The sequence below is a fragment of the Toxotes jaculatrix genome, chromosome 19, assembly GCF_017976425.1.
Source record: "Toxotes jaculatrix isolate fToxJac2 chromosome 19, fToxJac2.pri, whole genome shotgun sequence".
Lineage (NCBI taxonomy): Eukaryota > Metazoa > Chordata > Actinopteri > Toxotidae > Toxotes > Toxotes jaculatrix.
In genome coordinates this window covers 9,105,811-9,123,684 of record NC_054412.1, presented here as the reverse complement: position 1 = coordinate 9,123,684, position 17,874 = coordinate 9,105,811, and the positions used below count along the sequence as shown (strand labels likewise).

General features: G+C 41.1%; 1 protein-coding gene across 4 annotated transcripts in view; it reads right to left on the bottom strand.

Moving 5' to 3' along the window:
- stxbp5a (syntaxin binding protein 5a (tomosyn)) overlaps positions 1 to 17,874 on the bottom strand; it is an 84,387-nt gene that overhangs the window by 44,873 nt on the left and 21,640 nt on the right. For all 4 annotated transcript variants that reach the window (XM_041064291.1, XM_041064292.1, XM_041064289.1 and 1 more), the window contains exons 3-4: positions 7,674 to 7,755; positions 6,035 to 6,135 (exon numbers count right to left, since the gene is read on the bottom strand). In XM_041064291.1, the coding sequence (XP_040920225.1) occupies positions 6,035 to 6,135; positions 7,674 to 7,755 (183 nt within the window). The remainder of the gene's footprint in view (positions 1 to 6,034; positions 6,136 to 7,673; positions 7,756 to 17,874) is intronic.

Below are 17,874 nucleotides of genomic sequence, written 5' to 3'. Positions count from 1 at the left end.
ATCATGTTTCAAAATTCAATACTTGCCATATACTTTAAAAGAATCAAAGCTGCATATGGAATCCTGTTTTATCTGGCCAATATTCTCTTCTAAAATGATCAGAACGCAAAGAAGTTTTACAGTAATTACAGTACAGTTATTCCTTCCAGCGTTGTTTGGAAATGGTGATTCAGACAAAGACAATGCAGATCACTCAGTGATTATCAAGCAACAACGGCAATAAAAAAAATTGATTAACTGTTGAATACCCTTTAAACATCAGAAAAAATGCCCATCACTGGTGAAATAACAAAATACAAATCATGTAAAAGCTGATGGCAAACACTATCCATTTGGCAAAGCTCCAGACTGGATGGAGAAGTCTATCCCCAATCTGCCCACAGGGCCTCAGTTGAGAGGGGTCTAATGTGATGACAGTACACACACACACACACACACACACACACACACACACACACACACAAACAAACACAAACTGTCTCTACAACACATCTCTCGAGCACTTTTACTCTCTCTGCTATACAGACACCTGCAAAAATTAATCCAAGTATGTAGCCTTTATCATAATTAAAACAATGCAGAAGTTCGCTGGAGGGATATAAATCTAGATCAACAGTCCTGAAATAAACTTAACCAGCAAAATATCTGAGCGTAAACTCTGTTTGATTGAATAATTACATTTTTAAATTTGAATAATTTTAATTTTTTTTCAACCGTTTTAAATCATTTAATTGATGTACTGCCAATGCTGACAAACTACTAGACATTTTAGGGTTTCAGACTAACTGCGACTCCTGCTGAGATCAAATCTGAGATTTATGCTTTATAAATACCAATATGAAGTGACTGATCAGTTTCCAGGGGCAAAAATTTGAGCAGCTAAACCCAAATATATCAAACATACAATGGTCATGGTTCTGATAACAAAATTTCCTTAAAATAAAAAAAAATATCTCACCAAAGTGCAGAGTTCAGGTCTCATTTGTGTTGTATGTGTACTGGTGTGTGCATGTGTGCATGTACATGTGGTGACCCCAAGCCCTCATTCTTATTATGTCCCATCATATCACCCTGCATTGACGATAGCTTCCACATCTGCAGTGCATTCCTGTGAGGCCAGGAGGTGACGAGAGCATCCTACGCCAGAATGACTCGACAGGATTTCTTTTGCGCTCCCTGCATCCCCACACTCCTACCCACAGACTGACTCACTGCTCTCTGGCTGAGGCCCAGTCTGTCTCAACTCCTCCTCTCCTCCCTTCTCTCCTCTCTCCTAGTGCCTGTGATCTGATGTGAATGGATGCTAACGCTGGAGGGGCTTTCCGCCACACTGCTTTCACCCATCAACTCAAATTCTGATCAGGGGAAGGAGGGAAAGAAGAAGGAAGGAAGGTGGGAAAGAGGGATCTGTTTGGAGTATGGGAATGGGCCCTCAGATGATAGGTAGCCTATAGATTTCAAGAGGTGAATAATACATAGAAAATAAATGTGTGAAAAAAAAACTTAGTAGAGAAGACACATTCAATTTTGATTTTTGGCAATGAACCAAACATAATCTTCTTATTTTTCTTTGTCTGCACTGACATTAGCCATACCTATTTTTTAGTTTCTGTGCATAACCTTGTCAACAGTGAAAGGGATTTTCTAATTTAATTTCTAATCCAATCTTCTGATGCTAGCAGTCATAAAGAAAGATGCTGTTAGCAAAAGAGCTATCAGGTGAATGCCACCCAACACCAACCTATCCATTAAGGGAAAAGTTCAACATTTTTCAATAAATACGCTTAATCCCTTTCTTGCCTAAAGTTAGATGAGAAAAATCGATACCACTCTCATTTCTGTGCACACAAGTATGGAGCTGGAGCTAGGAGGTGATTAGCCTTGCTTAACAGGAGGAAACTTAGGAGAAAACGTATAGGTCACAAATGCACATGTTCTTTCCTGCTTCTAGTTTTATGCAGGTGTATGATGGAATTCTCCTTTCTTGTTGTCACCATGTGAAGAGACGATGTACAGAGGTGCATGGTGGACAGATAAATTGTTGTTTGTTGCACTACATAACTCTCTCTAAAATAACAAATTGTCATGTTTATATTTTTGTTTGTGTACAGATTAAACTATCAAGATGTAACGTGTTAATTAGCATTTTAGAGGCGTTGGTAGCTGTTTTTTTTTTTTTTTTTAACACTGGAGATATACCATGATAGCTGTTCCCCCCCGGTTCCAGTCTTCATGCTAAACACTAATCACCTCAAGAATCTAGGTCCATATTTAACTCGCAGACATGAACGTAGAATTTATATTCTCATCCAACTCACAGCAACACAGTGATTAGGTAAATTTCCCAAAACTATAACTATTCCTTTATGTACAGATGAATACAAATACATCATGATTTGTTTAGTTTGTAACAGGCTGTTGTTTCTTTGTATTCTGGCGCACCCTGTTAGGAGGCTGTCTTGGCAGTTCTGGTTGGGTGACTGTCCTTTTTGTTGATGGCGGAAATGGCTGCCTTGTCCTCTACATCCTGACAAGCTAAAGTCAAGCTTTGAACAAACAGTCAGAGAGGGGAAAAACAAAGGAGCAAAGATAACAAAAAAAAGTTGGAGATGGGTTGGGAGTGGCAGTGGGTGACCAAGAATTTTGCAGGTTTTACAGATCTGTCAGATTAGATCCTGCAACACGTCAGTCTAAAAACCATGTGAACCATTTCTCGGCTTCTCTTCAACAACCATTCTTAACTTCAGATGACACTCTTACCTGTGATCTTCTAAAAGCCGTTTGGAAATGTAACCTCATGTTAGTTCCTTTGACAACTGTATATTAAAAAGCCTTGATCCAAACAACAAAGGTGCCAGCACCTTTTATGAAAATAAACAAAACAGAGATAAGAGATTTCTGCAGTCTTCTTAGCCAGAGGAGATCTTAAAAGCTTATCAGAGGGCAAGACATTTGGCTAAACTGTGTGATAGAAAAGTTGAAATCAGGAGGGCCCAACAAAACCCTGATGGTCCCATTAACTTTGGATGCAGCTCCTTTATGGCAGTAATTATAACAATAGTACACAAACAGGGAAAATGGAGTGCTGGTCCGGAAACACTTGAACATTATTCCATACCAATTTAAGACACATTTACCTTTCATACTAAGAATTTCATCTGTTATGCTTAAATAAAGAGGTAAAAACTTTGAGGTTTGTTGTAAATCAGCAAAGCCATAGCATTTGTCACTGCACAAATAACTGCATTAACAGCAAAACACGTGACTTGTTTCAAGCCAGGTGATAGATGTGATAGTAGTAGAAATTCTATACCTGTTAGATGCAATGGCATGAGGTGTGAATTGGTTACACATAAAGTTAATATAATGTGTATATATAATAAATATAATAAAGTTAATATATGTTAATATATGTTACTATCTAAATGCATTGTCTTCCATGCATTTATCTATAGCTGCTTATTACTCTTTATGGTCCTGAGAAGCCCAGCAGCCCAGCATGTGGTGCCAAAAGACAGAAGAACACTGCTGACAGGTTGCCATTAACACAAGCCTCAAGGGCAACACAAACATAATGAATGACATGCAGCAATGCACCCGTACCAGTCGTTTTGTATATAAGCCCATAAAGTAGCCAAGTCTAGATGCACATCAACAAGGGCTGAAGCCCATCAACATGTCAGGAGAAATTATTTCCCAGCAATAATGTGCATCTACATTCAAACAGCCATGTTATCACACTGTATAATCCCAGCTACTGTATTTTGACCTTCTTCTGTCCAGAGTGTGTCCTGTGTCCATCAAAGGATGCAACACTTTGTAATGCTGCTGGTATGTATTGCACTTAATACATTTACAATTATAGGAAATTAAGTTCCAGTTACCCTGAGCTGTATGTCTATGGGATGTGGGAGGAAACTGAAAACCTAATAGAAAAGATGCAAACATTGTCATTACTGTGTTGAGGGGTTCCACGCAGTTAGGTGAATACTGTATGCAGAGAGGAGCAACTATGTCACAGTTACTCTGTGAGACAGCAAAGCCCTCAGGTAAAATCGCTCAACTAGTAAGACTGTCTCACTCATGAGGCACAAGTATTTGCATTTTCTCCCCTAATCGTCCAGTCCTTACATATTATGTATGGATGAGGAGTGAAAGGCAGAATTTGTCCTTTTGAATTTTTAACCAGGGAATGAAGAGTGGCCCTACTCCTGCTCATCCCTCTCCTTCCTCTTACTCTTCATTTTTTTACTCTCCATTTTTCTCTTCTCAATCATTTCCTTTACTGTCTCGTTCTTGCATTCTCTATCTATCCCTCCTCATGAGCCTCATTTTCTGCTCCTTCCACTGCTTCAGGTCTACTTTTTTCGTCTCCTCCTCCTCTTCCAAATGTCTCAAGTGACTTTGCAGCTTCTCCTTCCCATCTCGACGTCTTTTGAGATGCAGTAACTCTCCGATGCTGTGTCTCGGGGTCGTCGCATTGGACAGCGGTGCATTCTAAATGTCAAAGGCGGTCAAGCGCCTCCACAAGAACACAACCCGCCCTAAAAGCCGCTGCTGGCCACCTGTCCATCACATCACTGTTGTCTCAGATCATTGGCTCTGATGTTTAACCCGTTCACCACTTTTCATAGTGACAGGTCACTGGCCGGTGATATGATTGGCTCTGATGGGTAATCACTGCATTTGTGATTGGAGGAGACAGTGGACACTTCCTTGGGGTGAGGTGCTTCTGCATTTCACTCATCTTATTCTGTTATGGGAAGGAATGGCTGTTTTGCAAATTTCTTCAGCTATTTTTTTCAGCAGTCAGCTATTTTTTCCATTTAACCACATCATGATTAACCTTTTGGAACCTTTGATTTTTTATTTACCTATTGCAAAATTATCAGTAGGTGCATTCAAGGACGGTTTGACCTTTACAATTTGAGAATTGTCTACTGAATTTAGACAGAATCCTCATTCCTGTTAATGATGTATATTTGTTTGTGAAATAACTTGGAATGCCTGAATTGCTTGATCTTGGTTTGTGAGCCAAATATCAGTTCTTGGATGTTGGGCTATCTTTGATATACCACCAAGAGGAAAATAGTCCCTGGTGCAGTGTATATTAGGATGAGATAATAACACAATTCTAACAAAAATTCAAGGTAACAAAGTTCAGTCTGATGAGAAATTTATCATTGCTTCTGCTTCTTTGAAGTCTCTGCATGTTGAAGTGAAAAGAAGCCACTGATCGCTTCAAAGGAAGGAAGGAAATTCATCTAAAAAGACCAGGATATGCCTTAAAATAGGATTAGTAATAATATAGTTTTGTACTTAATAAACGAAAATACGTAAAATTACTTGTAAAATTACTTGTAAAAAGCAAAACGAAACAAAAAGAAAAAGTGTGTAGACTCCTCTGGAATTAAGCCTAATTATTTGATAACCATCCTAAAGTGGGTACGTTTATTTATGTTTATGTAAAAGTGTGGGCCGCTGTGTATATTAATTGCTTGTGTGAATTTATGTTTATGCTCTCTTTGTGTTCGTGTGTAACAACCTGTTGGTGTAAACCCTCAGGTATTCTGGGTATATTCACACCTGTGCCCCAGTGATGGGAAAGCCAGGAAGGCAGAGTAAGTGACCCAAATACTGAGTGTTTAGTTAGAGGCCAACAGAGAGAGAAACAAAGCAAGAGAGAGAGAGAGACAGCATCAGCCTCTCTCTCACCTCCTTTGCCCTGTGCAGAGTTTTGCAGGCGCATGGACACATTCGCTAAACGAAATGCCGTCTGTTTGCATACAGTATGACAGTCGGCGAAATCTAACAGTTCACACGGGCAGCAAACTGTGACACTGCCCCTGCTTGAAAAGCCACTGTGCATGTTGCACCAGGGCGAGTGTGAGGACCTAGCTGACGAGGGAGAGGACAAACTGAGACAAAAGGAGAAAAGAGAGTGGCAGCAAGACGGACACGTCTTCAAACGGCGTTTGAAGGTCGGCTTCGCAGACTTTGACATCATTTGCAATTTTATACGTGAACCTCTTACCTCTCTCTGTTGAACTTGAGGGAGTGTAGGATGGCGGGTCTCTTCTGCCTCAGGTTCCACAGGTGGACACTGTCATCAGCCAGAGCGCTCACCAGCGCTCCCTGTCATAACGGAGACGGAGACATTTCCTCTTATATTCAAAGATTAAAAGGGCTTCAAACAAAACACAGATATCGTTATTGAAATCCATGTCGTTTATAACTACAGAGATTTTCATAAACATGTCCATAGACTGCACATTTTTGTCTTTAAGTATGAAAAGCATGAGTCAGACTTCATTCCCTGGGAACTCAAGCTGATTTTAAATCAGGCAGCTTTCTCCCAGGTAACGATGATGATTCATAAGATGTATATGAGTCTATGTGTGTGTGTAGGAGGCACTAAAAATCTTCTCCATCTCCCTCAGGGTTTGTTTGAGCTGCTGAGTCACAGTCACACAGACGCTGACACACACAGAGAAACACACACAACCGAGCATGAACGACTGCATTTCTCATAAAAACAAAGTCAATCAAACTCGTGCTTTTTTCAATATGAATCAGAAAGTGCGTTAGGTATTCAAAACTTGTTTCCAGCTTGTCAATCGACACTCTGCAGAATGCTTTCAAATTTTTATTGTGGCCTGTGGCTTAATGTGACAAATGGACAGAAGTGCTTGTTTTAGCTGAGCAATTTTTTTTAACCCGGGCTGGGTGAGTTGTGGGTTGACTCATATCTGATTTTCTGTGATTTTAAAAGGATGGATGCAAACAACCATTACAGCAGTTGTACAACGTAGTCCCTATGCAATGTCCTTTTTTGACAAAGACTGATGATACGCTGTTTAAAAATCTCTGGTCGGAATCAAGTGACATTTTCAATTCTGCTGCCAATATGTAACAATTCAACTAAGTACTTGCAAATCTTACTGACAAATGCATTGAATGAAAAGCTCTGTTGCAGTGTGTGGGACCCAGAAATCCCACACACTGTATATGATTGTATAAAACAAATTCATATGAATTTTGCCTGGAGTTTTGGGTACCATTTTTTCAGTTTCTTGGTTTAAGGAATACTGATTGTGGGGGTTTTTTTTCATTTAATTAAATGAATCCATATTTAATGAGCAAATTTTAACACAAGCAGCAATGATCTATTGTCTAAAATTAGCAAACACTAGGCTTTTGGTGCCAACATTCAATATTTTACAGTTTTAAATACTCAATGCTATGAACTCAGTAGTATTCAGTACTGAAAAAGTATTGAGAATAATTAACCAGCCCTACTGATTCTGGGGAAAATTGGTCAAATGACTGATTCTGCTCTTGGCAGAATACAAGGAAGAGGACAGCTCGCCTCGGAGATGAGCAGATAAGGGAGGTGAGCCATTTCACACAATCAGTAAAATTATTCATCCACCTTTACTTCCAATGGCACAAGGCAGAAACCATTTTGTGCACATTTTAGGGGTAAAATAAGTCTTTTTGTACAGACTTAAGTGGAATACTGGGGCAGGATAATAACATCATTTTTGGTCAAATGACTGAAAAAACACTATTACCCATGGAGTTACCTGTCTTTGTAAGACAGCACTAACTTTAGTGGTGACTACAGACACATGAGTGGAATTACTGAGCAGTGTGAGTAGTTTTTATCTTACCTCGTTGATGAGGAACTGTAGCTGGATGACGGCAGATCCGCTCTCGTGCTGACAGTAACACTCCACACCTGGACGACCAAACCTGAGAGGTCCTCTGTCAAGGAACGTACAGTACAGTGTGTGTTTCTGTTTGTGTATACAGCACATTATGTGCTGCAGCTGCATGAGGTGAATTTATTTTCAAATATGGCGCCAGGCAATAGCAGCTCAGCATTTGAAGGTCATTTTCTCCTCGCTACACCTCATTCAAAGGTCATGAAAATGGACTATCCACAGTGACATTTTTATGGTCCACCAACAGAGCTCGAACATATTCATCACCCACAACAATGAAAGATCTTCACATTGCAGGGCTGGAACTTTTCAGACTCCCCACACACGTGTGAATCACTTTCCTTTCTTGTAATTACGCAACACCTCATTATGTGCCCTACAGTTTTATACCACTGAGCTTGGTTTTTACCAGAAAGCATTTTGAGAATATGTTCTTGGAATAAAGGCACACAGGGGCCAATTACCAAACACTGTATGCAATTCAGGCGTTCATAATGACTTGGAAATACTAAACCATGTAGATGATTGCTGTTATACAGAAATAGTAGCATGTTAGACAGAGGAGAGTGAGAGAGGGAGAGAGTGAGAGAGGGAGAGAGTGAGAGAGGAAACAGTTAAACAGAGATCGATAACTCTGATAAAAGATGCAGAAGAGAGAAAAAACAGGCAGAGAGGGGCGGAAGGATGGAGGCAGGAAAACAAGAGAGAGAGAGGGAAGGGAGAAAAGGACTGACAGAGAATAACGAGTTTCTCTTCCTGGGGAGAGTGAATGGGTGAGCTTACTGATTATATCCATTCATTCTTCCCGTGACTCTAAGGACTAAGGTGGGGGGTAGCAGTTTTTCATACAGGTGGCACACAGAGGTATACCACCCTAGAGATGACACTATTGCTCATCATTAGTGTGTGTGTGGGGGGGGGGGGGGGGGGAGTGGTACATTTCTGCATGTGACCAGGTACTGTAAATTGCCTGCAGAGCAATCCAACTAAAACACAGTTTGAGACATGCAGCTACTTATGAATATAGATTGATCAAGCAACGTAAGAGGATCATTCATGCATTTGCATACAGAGAGAACTATAGGGAGAATGGTGGAGAAAGATGGAGGGAGAGAGATGTTCCTTAATTAACCATTAAGCAGAAGAAACCCCCTAACATGTTGATAATGACAATGGCAGCAACAGTAACAACAGAACAAGCAGAGCTCACCTAAGAATCTAATTCAGACACCGACAATCAAGTCCTCCTCTCACACAGTGCAAACTGCACCTTCAGCCCCCAGACAGGCAGCGGTGTAATTTATTAAACTGTAATGCATGTAATCATTCCTGAGGTGTGTTGTGACCATCCCAATGAATAAAGCCGCCGCATCAACAGAGCCAGCACCACACACCATGTTTTCTTTGCAGCCAAATGGGCATCTCGTTCTGTACATTCATTTTATCCTCAGACTGAATACACAATGATGTTTATAAGTAAACACACACTGTACTTGTGTTTTTATCCATTTTTTTGTAACAGTTTAATCATGTGGTCAAATCTCATTTCTTTGCTTGTATTTCATTTATAGCTACAACTTGACAACAAGGTGTTGTGTGAAGGCATGGTCAGGGCTGTGCTTTAAGCTCATATAATCAATATTTTTATATAACCAATGGATCAAACGACTATGAGTAAATAACAGGGGTCATATGTAGAGATGAATTCCAAGAAGTCCAAGTCCCTCATGGTCCTCAATCCAATCAGCTTTATCAGAAAGAGCTGGGGGGGGGGGGGGGGGGGGGGGGGTCATTCTTAAACCACCATCTTTCACAGAGCACATAAACTAGTTCTCCTCCATCAGATCAAAATGATACAGTAGTCTCTGTGCTGCCTGAAAAGCTGCCCCTCAACTCTTCAGGTGGATTAAGCTTCGCCCCTCCCCCCTCTCCCCCTCGTGATCGAGCCATTAAAGGACTACAGCTCTGAGCCGTTGATGCCCTGACCAGAAAGAATCCACCAGCACCACTGGATTTCAGCCAGTAAGCTGCCAGGGGGATTAACACAAGACCCAAACTATCTTCCTCTATATGACATCGTCAGTAGCCATGGTCATGTGGATGCTTTAGCCTCAAAATCATAAAACTTCTTATGTTCACCAACCAACCCCCAAGAGCTTAAGATCTGTCTCACTCCACCTCAGACCCCCTGGAAATGATAGGGATGAAACCTCCTCTTAAACAAACGGTTGGCCTGAAAGTTGGCAGCCCTGTGTCTTCACCTTTGAATTACTGGAACAAAGCTCCTTTACTGGTTGCAAAATCTGTATGGAAAGGGAAGCAACTCTGTACCAAATGTTCAACTATGCAGCGTCATAAGGCTTCAGTCAGCCTCTCACAACTAAATCTCAAATTCTACATGGTTTTAATTTCATGTATGGTTGATTCCACATACAGCTGTATCCTGGACACCAGCAGAGGACAATTCAGTTTCTCCTTAAATGTACATATATCAACATCGGCCATATCTGATGCTGTTAAGTTCGACTGAGGAATTGTGAACCTGAACTAGAAATTTCTACAGTGTGAACACTGAAAGGATGCACAGTCCTCCTCTAGCCTGCAGCTTGCTGTTTTGCTTCCATACTTCAAAAGCACTCCAGCAGCTAGTGTATGTATGCCTTCAGTGTTACCACAGTAACCAAAGCAGACAGGTCAATGAAGCCTGAACAAATGAACCCAAGCTGACCACTTGAAAATAACAGTGTCAATAGACAGTCATCATTGCTGGATTTGAGAAACAGGAAAGATGAAAAAGAAAGAAACTTTCTAGGAAAATTCCTAGAAAGCAAAAATAAATTCAATATCACTTAGGACCCGAGAGAGAGAGAGAAAGCAAAAGCTCGAAGCTCGTATTTGTATTTTTCTCCATTCATAAGCTTGTCCTCAGACTTGTCAAATACCACACAGAGGACACGAGTTTCTCATAATAAATAACAGCATGAAGCTGAAGCTGCAGACATAGGACACGTCTTTTGTAAAGGTCACAAATATAAACATCCTTACAGAAGAAGTTTAGAGGTGATAATGTTTGGAGGTCTCAGCAGTGGTATCTCCAAGTGAAAAGAGTAACAGAATGTCACTGAACAGTCAAAGTTTACAGCTTCATAAACTGGAAGAAATTAAAAAACAAAAACTACTCTGACTTTAAGAGCGAGGCAGAAAAGCTCATCAGCGCACAGAAAATCACTGTCACAGCCAGCGGATGAGGACAGAGGACCCCGATTCTCTCTACACTTGACCTAGTATGGCCGCCATCCTCCAGGATACTGCCGCTGGCAAAACTGCCACAGACTTGTACAGGGACACGGATGTCCATGTAGGTCAAATTGTGCAAGTAAGTTAGAACAAGCTTAGATCAGCTCATTTAATGAGGATCATAATGTATGGTACGTTTAAAAGATTTAATTGTGTGATTTTTTTTTTCCTAATTTTTCCCGAGCTCAGAAGGTAAAAAATAATGAGAGAGGAAGTGGTACCTGTGTCAGTGCTGCTTGCCAAAACACAAGGAATAGTCCACCACCTTTAGGTGTCAACTGAATCCCTGATTGTCCATTAATCAGCAGAGCTGGCTATTGGTGGAGAAATTGATCTGCAGTAAGTTAATCATTGCTCCCTAAATCGAGGAAAGAGTGAAAGAAACTTGGACAACAAAAACGCAGTGTTACTGTTACTTGTTACAGTCAATAAATAAATCTGTGTGTGTCTATGGCAGAGCGTTTAGAGGAGTACACACCCTGTGTACACAGCTTCATCTCTGCACAGAAAGTTGTTAAGCATCCTTTTTATATATAACCTTCATACGTGCAGCAGTGTGTGGGGTTTGTCAGGATGGTTTGGGAATAGCGACAGCGCAGTCCATCTAACTCAAAGTGACTTAATTGAAAACTCTTTCCTAATGTTGCCTGGCAACCAAATCTTGCAGGGCCTCAGACAGAGAGTGGAAAGGATTTAAGGTTGTGCTTTTTAAACTGCTCATATTGCCTTCTCTCTGAGGAGAGGCAGCCATCCCACAAGCATATTATCATGAAGAGCACATGCACATTGACACAGACGTGATCATAAAAAAAAAAAAAAAAAAACAATCCGGCAAAATAAATTCACACCATCAAAGACGGAAACACTGGGATTTGTTCGTGTGTTTCAAGTGAACGTTGCCATAATAATTACCAGAAAAAAGCAGCAGGCCACAACAAGACACTGAATCCAATGTGAGAAGACTAAGCTTCAGTGCATTAGGTAGTGTGCAAAAAAATTGGCCAGTTGTATAAAGCCCTACTCTGATTTCGTCTTTCTATTTATATGCGCTAAATTAAAAGACACTAGTACAGACAGACCAGTTTACACTTCACATAAGGAGGCTGTTAAGCTCATGTGTATCCTGCTAAAACATTTCTAAATGCTTTAAAGACCATCGATTGTGAGTGCATTACCATCCACCTGTTTTATTGAAGTTGGTGTGTCAATAATAATGATAATAATAAAAGTAATCACATTATCACTTTACACTCTATTCATTTTTAATGGATAACAGCACAGGATCAATGGCATCTACTGGAAACACAATATTTTTGCAATAATTTGCATTTTCTTTTGCTGATTTTCTGGAAATTCTGTTAAAATGTACATTACATTTATTGGCCCTTTATCTTTTCACACTGATGACTGAGTTAGCCTGACTATTCAACTTTATTTATTCAAGTGATTTACAATTTAATTATTAGAAAATACGGCACAAGTCACTGGCAAATGTTTTATTTACATAACCAATTATTTAAAGGTTTACGAACGATTCATTAATAATACTGATTTGGGTTGTACCAGCAAACTCTTTATTAATCATTAATGAGAAGTTTAAAAATGATCATTATTATAAAGTGTTTCCAGAAAAAGGACCACTCCATCTTAGACGCAGCACAGTGCCTGTGTTATTTATTTGAATGCCCCTTCTGCTGCTCTCAATATCTGATGGTAATTCAGTCTTTACCCAGTGCATGAAAGCTTTTACATTTGTTTTTGTAAACCTCCGGCATTGGTTAGCTGTTTACCACTGTTGTGTCAAAGTGTGTTTCCTATAAAATACATGTTTCCTCTGGCAGTGTGTCTTGACTCGATTTCACGCCAGAGTGGGAAATAACATAATTTCAGTTTCTGTGGGTTGTTTTCACATCATTGGCTTTTGACATGGTAAAAGAACATAAGCAAAATATTTCACAGGATTAGATAAAGAAAGACAGTGGAGGACATGGAGTGCCTATAAGGAATATCACCATGTTGTTTTTACTTACATATAATTAACTGGATGTTATATATTTCCTTAGGGGAAACCATTTTGGTACACCTGGAATGATCCTTTGATTCAGGAGAAGTGATGAATTTAATGCTGTTATGCAGCTGTTTGGAACAAAAATAAGAAGATGGGAACAGAAAGATTCAGAAGAGTCACATTACTGTTTGTACTATGACTAACATGTCACATCAAGGTGATGAAGCAATGTCTTCTCACCACTACAAATGCCAGAAAAATAAAATGTGTACATGACCTTTCGTGAATCTTATAATTACAAGTTCCTCGATATCTCAGTTGCCATTGTCACATTTTTTCCAGTATTTTAACAAACATGACCCAAAGTTACTCCAAAGTGCCTCAGCTCGATCCACTTGGGACAAGCTCTGCAAGAGATGTGTCACAGTTGCTGACAAGAGCGATCCTCATTCCATTTTAACCAAGCGAGGTCTCCATCTCAGTCTGTGCGCCTCTTACCACAACTGCACCAGAGCTAAAAGTGGACAGACTCACTGCAGGTAGTGACAAGACCGAGACAAGAAGACAGGAAGACAGAGGAAGACAGAGCAAGACAGAGGGCGAAAGCAGAAAGTGGGTCAGCTTCACGTCTTGTCGAGTCCGATGAAATTTTCCCAAGCTATTCTGGAAGTCAGAGTTGACCGATAATTCACTTTTATGCTGCTTTTTATATATATATATATATTTATTTCAGTCAAAGCCACAGGCAGCTTTCCTGTCAAATAAAGGTGAGTCACTGGACGTCTGTGAAAGCAGAATTGTCATAGAGAGATTTGGCTGGGTACAGTGGGAGACAGACTGCAGGTTTTATGAAACCATGAAGTCCAGGAATAGAGTTGATCTTGATAAGTGTAATTGAATAGGAAAGGGCCTGTGTTTCACACGGGAAAAGGGGTTGGTTTGCTGCTTGTCAGCTTACCTCAAACATGTCATGCCTCTGCGTATTTGTATGTCTGTGAGTGGAATAAATAGAAAAACGAAGGAGAGGATGCAGCTTTAGACAAAAATAGAAAACTCCAGAGGGGTTGAGAACAAGACGGAGGGTGGACAAAGAAGAGAGGCAAGAGTACGTTTTAATGTGAGGCAGAGCGATGAGAAATGACAAGATGAAGAAATGAATGTGGAAATATCACAGAGGAGGAGATAGTAAAAGAGAAAGAGGAGATTAATGGAAGAGAAAGAGGAGAGGGAAGAAGGGAGAGGCACCGAGAGAAAGCACCAGAAAGAGCAAGCCTGGGAGCATTGGGTTGCTATGACGTTCGGCCTGAAGTGACGTCAAAGCTAGCCACTCATACATCACCCTGCCAGAGAGTGAGGCGGGGCCTCAGGGCACAGCCTGCTCTGCACTGGACCCAGAGACAGGAATGAGGCGATGGAATTTGGAAGGAAGAACAGAGAGAACAGAGGGAAGGCAGAGCAAAAAAAGAAAAAGAGGATAGAAGTAAGACAGGGGAAAAATAAGAACGCCTTGACAACAATAAACCGAGGAGGCAACACAGTAATAAGCCTGGAGAAACAACAATCTCGCAAAGCCCCCTATCACAGCACACATAACTCAGCTCCCATTTGGAGGTGATATCCTGCAAATCATCTATAATTCTGCAGCTCACCTTGACCTCAACCTGCCTGAACGCTCCCATGTCACCCATCTCTCGTCCTCCCTCCGGCTGCCTGCAGCTGTTTACATCACATTTAAAGGCTGCTGAGGGAGCTGCATCCCCATCCCTCCAGGCCACAATCCAGCCCTGCACCGTGGCCGGCACTGAGCTATTACCAGGCGCTTTGCTCTACCTTTCTTAAGTCAGCATGTTGTCACCCACCCTGACTTGGCACGTTTGATGGGGAGTTTATTTATTTATTTATTTATTTATTTATTTATTTTTATAATAGCTTTGTGAAGTGCATCATTTAATGTGAAAATAATGCTCTAAATGCTTTTTAATGTGTCAATTAATCAGTGCTTCCAGCCTCCATTCCTCCTTACAGGTTCCGCCACAAAACCTACATCACAACACATTTCTAGGAGCATTACTGCATCAGATCAACACTGTTTTTTTTTTGTCTTTACAGCAGTGTAGGGATGAAAGCATATCGTGTGTGTCCACCAGGGACCTCTCTTTACAATGCTGACATGGATTTCTTGGTTTATATGAGGAAAAAAAAAAAACATGCTCTGGACAAAGAGGGCAAGGCATTTTTTCCGCTGAAGCAGCACACCGGTCAGTGAAATTTGAAAACGTCTCAACTTGGAACAAAAAAAAATGTGCTTTAAACAGGTTTTCAGCTGTCGCTTAGCAACAGCAGGAACAATGACTAGCATCCCACCAAGGTGCCGGTGCACGCTGCAAGCTAAAACAGCTCTCTGGACACAGGTCTTCACCCTCTGAGCTTCAGAAATTTTCACATTGTAGCTCTAAAGGGGCCCTGTGACTTGTTTGTGTTAATTTGTTTTCCTTTCCCCTCCCTCTGCAAGAGCCTTCAGGTAGCACCAGATACATCACTGACAGCGAGAGCACAAGGAAGCTATGAGATGCACGCGCCCTCATGAATATCAGAGTCATACATGAAAAAAAGGCACAGGAGTACTGTCGTGCAATCATACAGAAAAGCAATCAAATAACACACAAGCGCAACCTGCAGGCACCAACACATATCCATAGTACACACAACAAAGCGAGAAACCTAGAGTTGAGCAAACTGGTGATTCATTTGGTTAACACAGTCCTTGTATAAATAATCTCCCTTGACACATTTGATTTATTATGCAGGCAAACAATTAAACTGCGATGGGGCCGCTGAGTATTTGTCGCTGCCTCAGCTTCCACACGCGCTCACTTTGGAAAGCACTGCGATACACACACACATATAAATCTGTTATAGGCCCCTGTCTCCTAAGATTCATCTAGATGACATTCTTGACAATGGCCATTTGCTGAGGTGCACAGTTCAACATTGTGATAATCCACATTCACGTAAAAAATGAGGCGTGCTCGGAGAGTTTGCAGGCTCAGGGCTGATTAGGGGCTGAAGCATTCTGCGAAATGACATCTCCTCTGCTGGTTTCCATTCCCCTATAAAATGTGAGATGGGTGATTTTAATGACACCGTACAGTGTAAGATACGAATATTAGAATCTGAGCTCATTTTCAACTTGAATACTTTCTTAGACTAGTGTAAAAATATTTGACAGAACTTAACTAGCTAACTATGTGGCCAGCTGCACTACAGTCACAACTCCATTAAGAAATATTGTTTATGAATTAGTCTGGGTCAGAGCCAGCACAGGCGAGGCGGGCACAGTGGTGATGCGCAGTAAAAATTGTAACCTCCCCATGTTGTAGGGATAATGTGGATTGTCGCCTCCTGGAGCATGGCCAGCCCTGCCCAGTAGTAGGGTGTTAATAACCCGGGACATCATCTAATTTTAGCAGGACAACTCAGCACTGAGCTACTGTACGGCCACTCCACGGCAAATATCTGGAAAGAGATGAGACAGAGGGAGAGCGAAGGGAGGAGGGAGGAGGGAGAAGGAACAGAATAAAAGCAAGGAAAGAGGTTTGGAAATTCACTGGCTGTAAGGATTGAAGGCAGGAAAGAGAAAGGGAGGGGTCTGAGCAGAGAAGGAGCGAAGATGAGATAGAAGGGAAGCGGGGGAGAGTAAAGGGGTAAACTATGAGGGAACAAATGTGGAGTCAGCAGAACAGCTTGTGGCCAAACCCTCCTGCAGACGCATGCATAGCATAGAGGCGAAAATGAGAGATGTGGAAAAAAAAATGGGAGGAAGAGGTGAAATCGAAAGAGACAGGAGGGGGAAGGAGTGCGGCAGAAGAAATAGAGGGAACTGAATGAACTCACTATACAGGGAGAGATACCATATGAATGGAAAGGGAAGGAAATACAAGAATACTCAGTCTGCATGGCGAACCTGGATGTTTCTATGCCCTGAAAATCTTGGAAAGAAAAGACAAGATTTTGACCTATGTTACTGCAGCTGTCAAAGCTTTTATGTGACAGACAGCAGCTTAACAGAAATCATAAATTCTGCTGTTGTGATAGTAATGCAAAGCCAGTTAAAGGATTATGTTCCAACAGGCGATGCTGCTAAACACAACAGAGAGGCACAAGAATGTCTCTGCGAGTGACAAGTGGCTGCAGTTTCTGCTTAAAAAGCAACTTTAATGTAATTGAGGCCCGTCCTGAACTGGATTAAGATTTTATTCATTTAGAAGTTGCAATGTATGTCTAGTCTAGTGGACAATTTAATGCCAAACTGAAGTAAATGATCTGCGGGGATTTGGGCGAGTACAGTTTACACTGGTTTTGCCATGTGCATATCTGACACAGCGCAGATAATCAGCAGAGTGCAATGTGATTGTGCATTAAGAGTCCTGGCCAGTGGACAAGTGCAAAGACACCAGCTTCATCTGTTGGTAACACACTAGCACTCTGACCTCCATGAGGTATGAGTATGTGTCTGAGTGTGTGAGTAACATTCAGGCCGGAGAGGAAAGAGCTTCACAAGCTGGCAATACAACCCAAACATATTGGTACTGTGCTGGGAAGCATAGCAGATATCATCAATCATGTCGCGAAGGAGAGTCAGTGTCGCCTCTGCAGCCACATGTTCACCTGCTGGCCTCTGATTAAATCCCACCTGAACTATTTCCCCTGCTTTCTGTCTTTCTCTGCTCTCCAATGTTCATCATCCGTAATATATGTCATGAAAAGCACTGAGAAGTCAAAGAAAGAGTAACGATTAAATGATCAGTCTAAATGTAAAGCCCAAACTACTGTAACTACCAT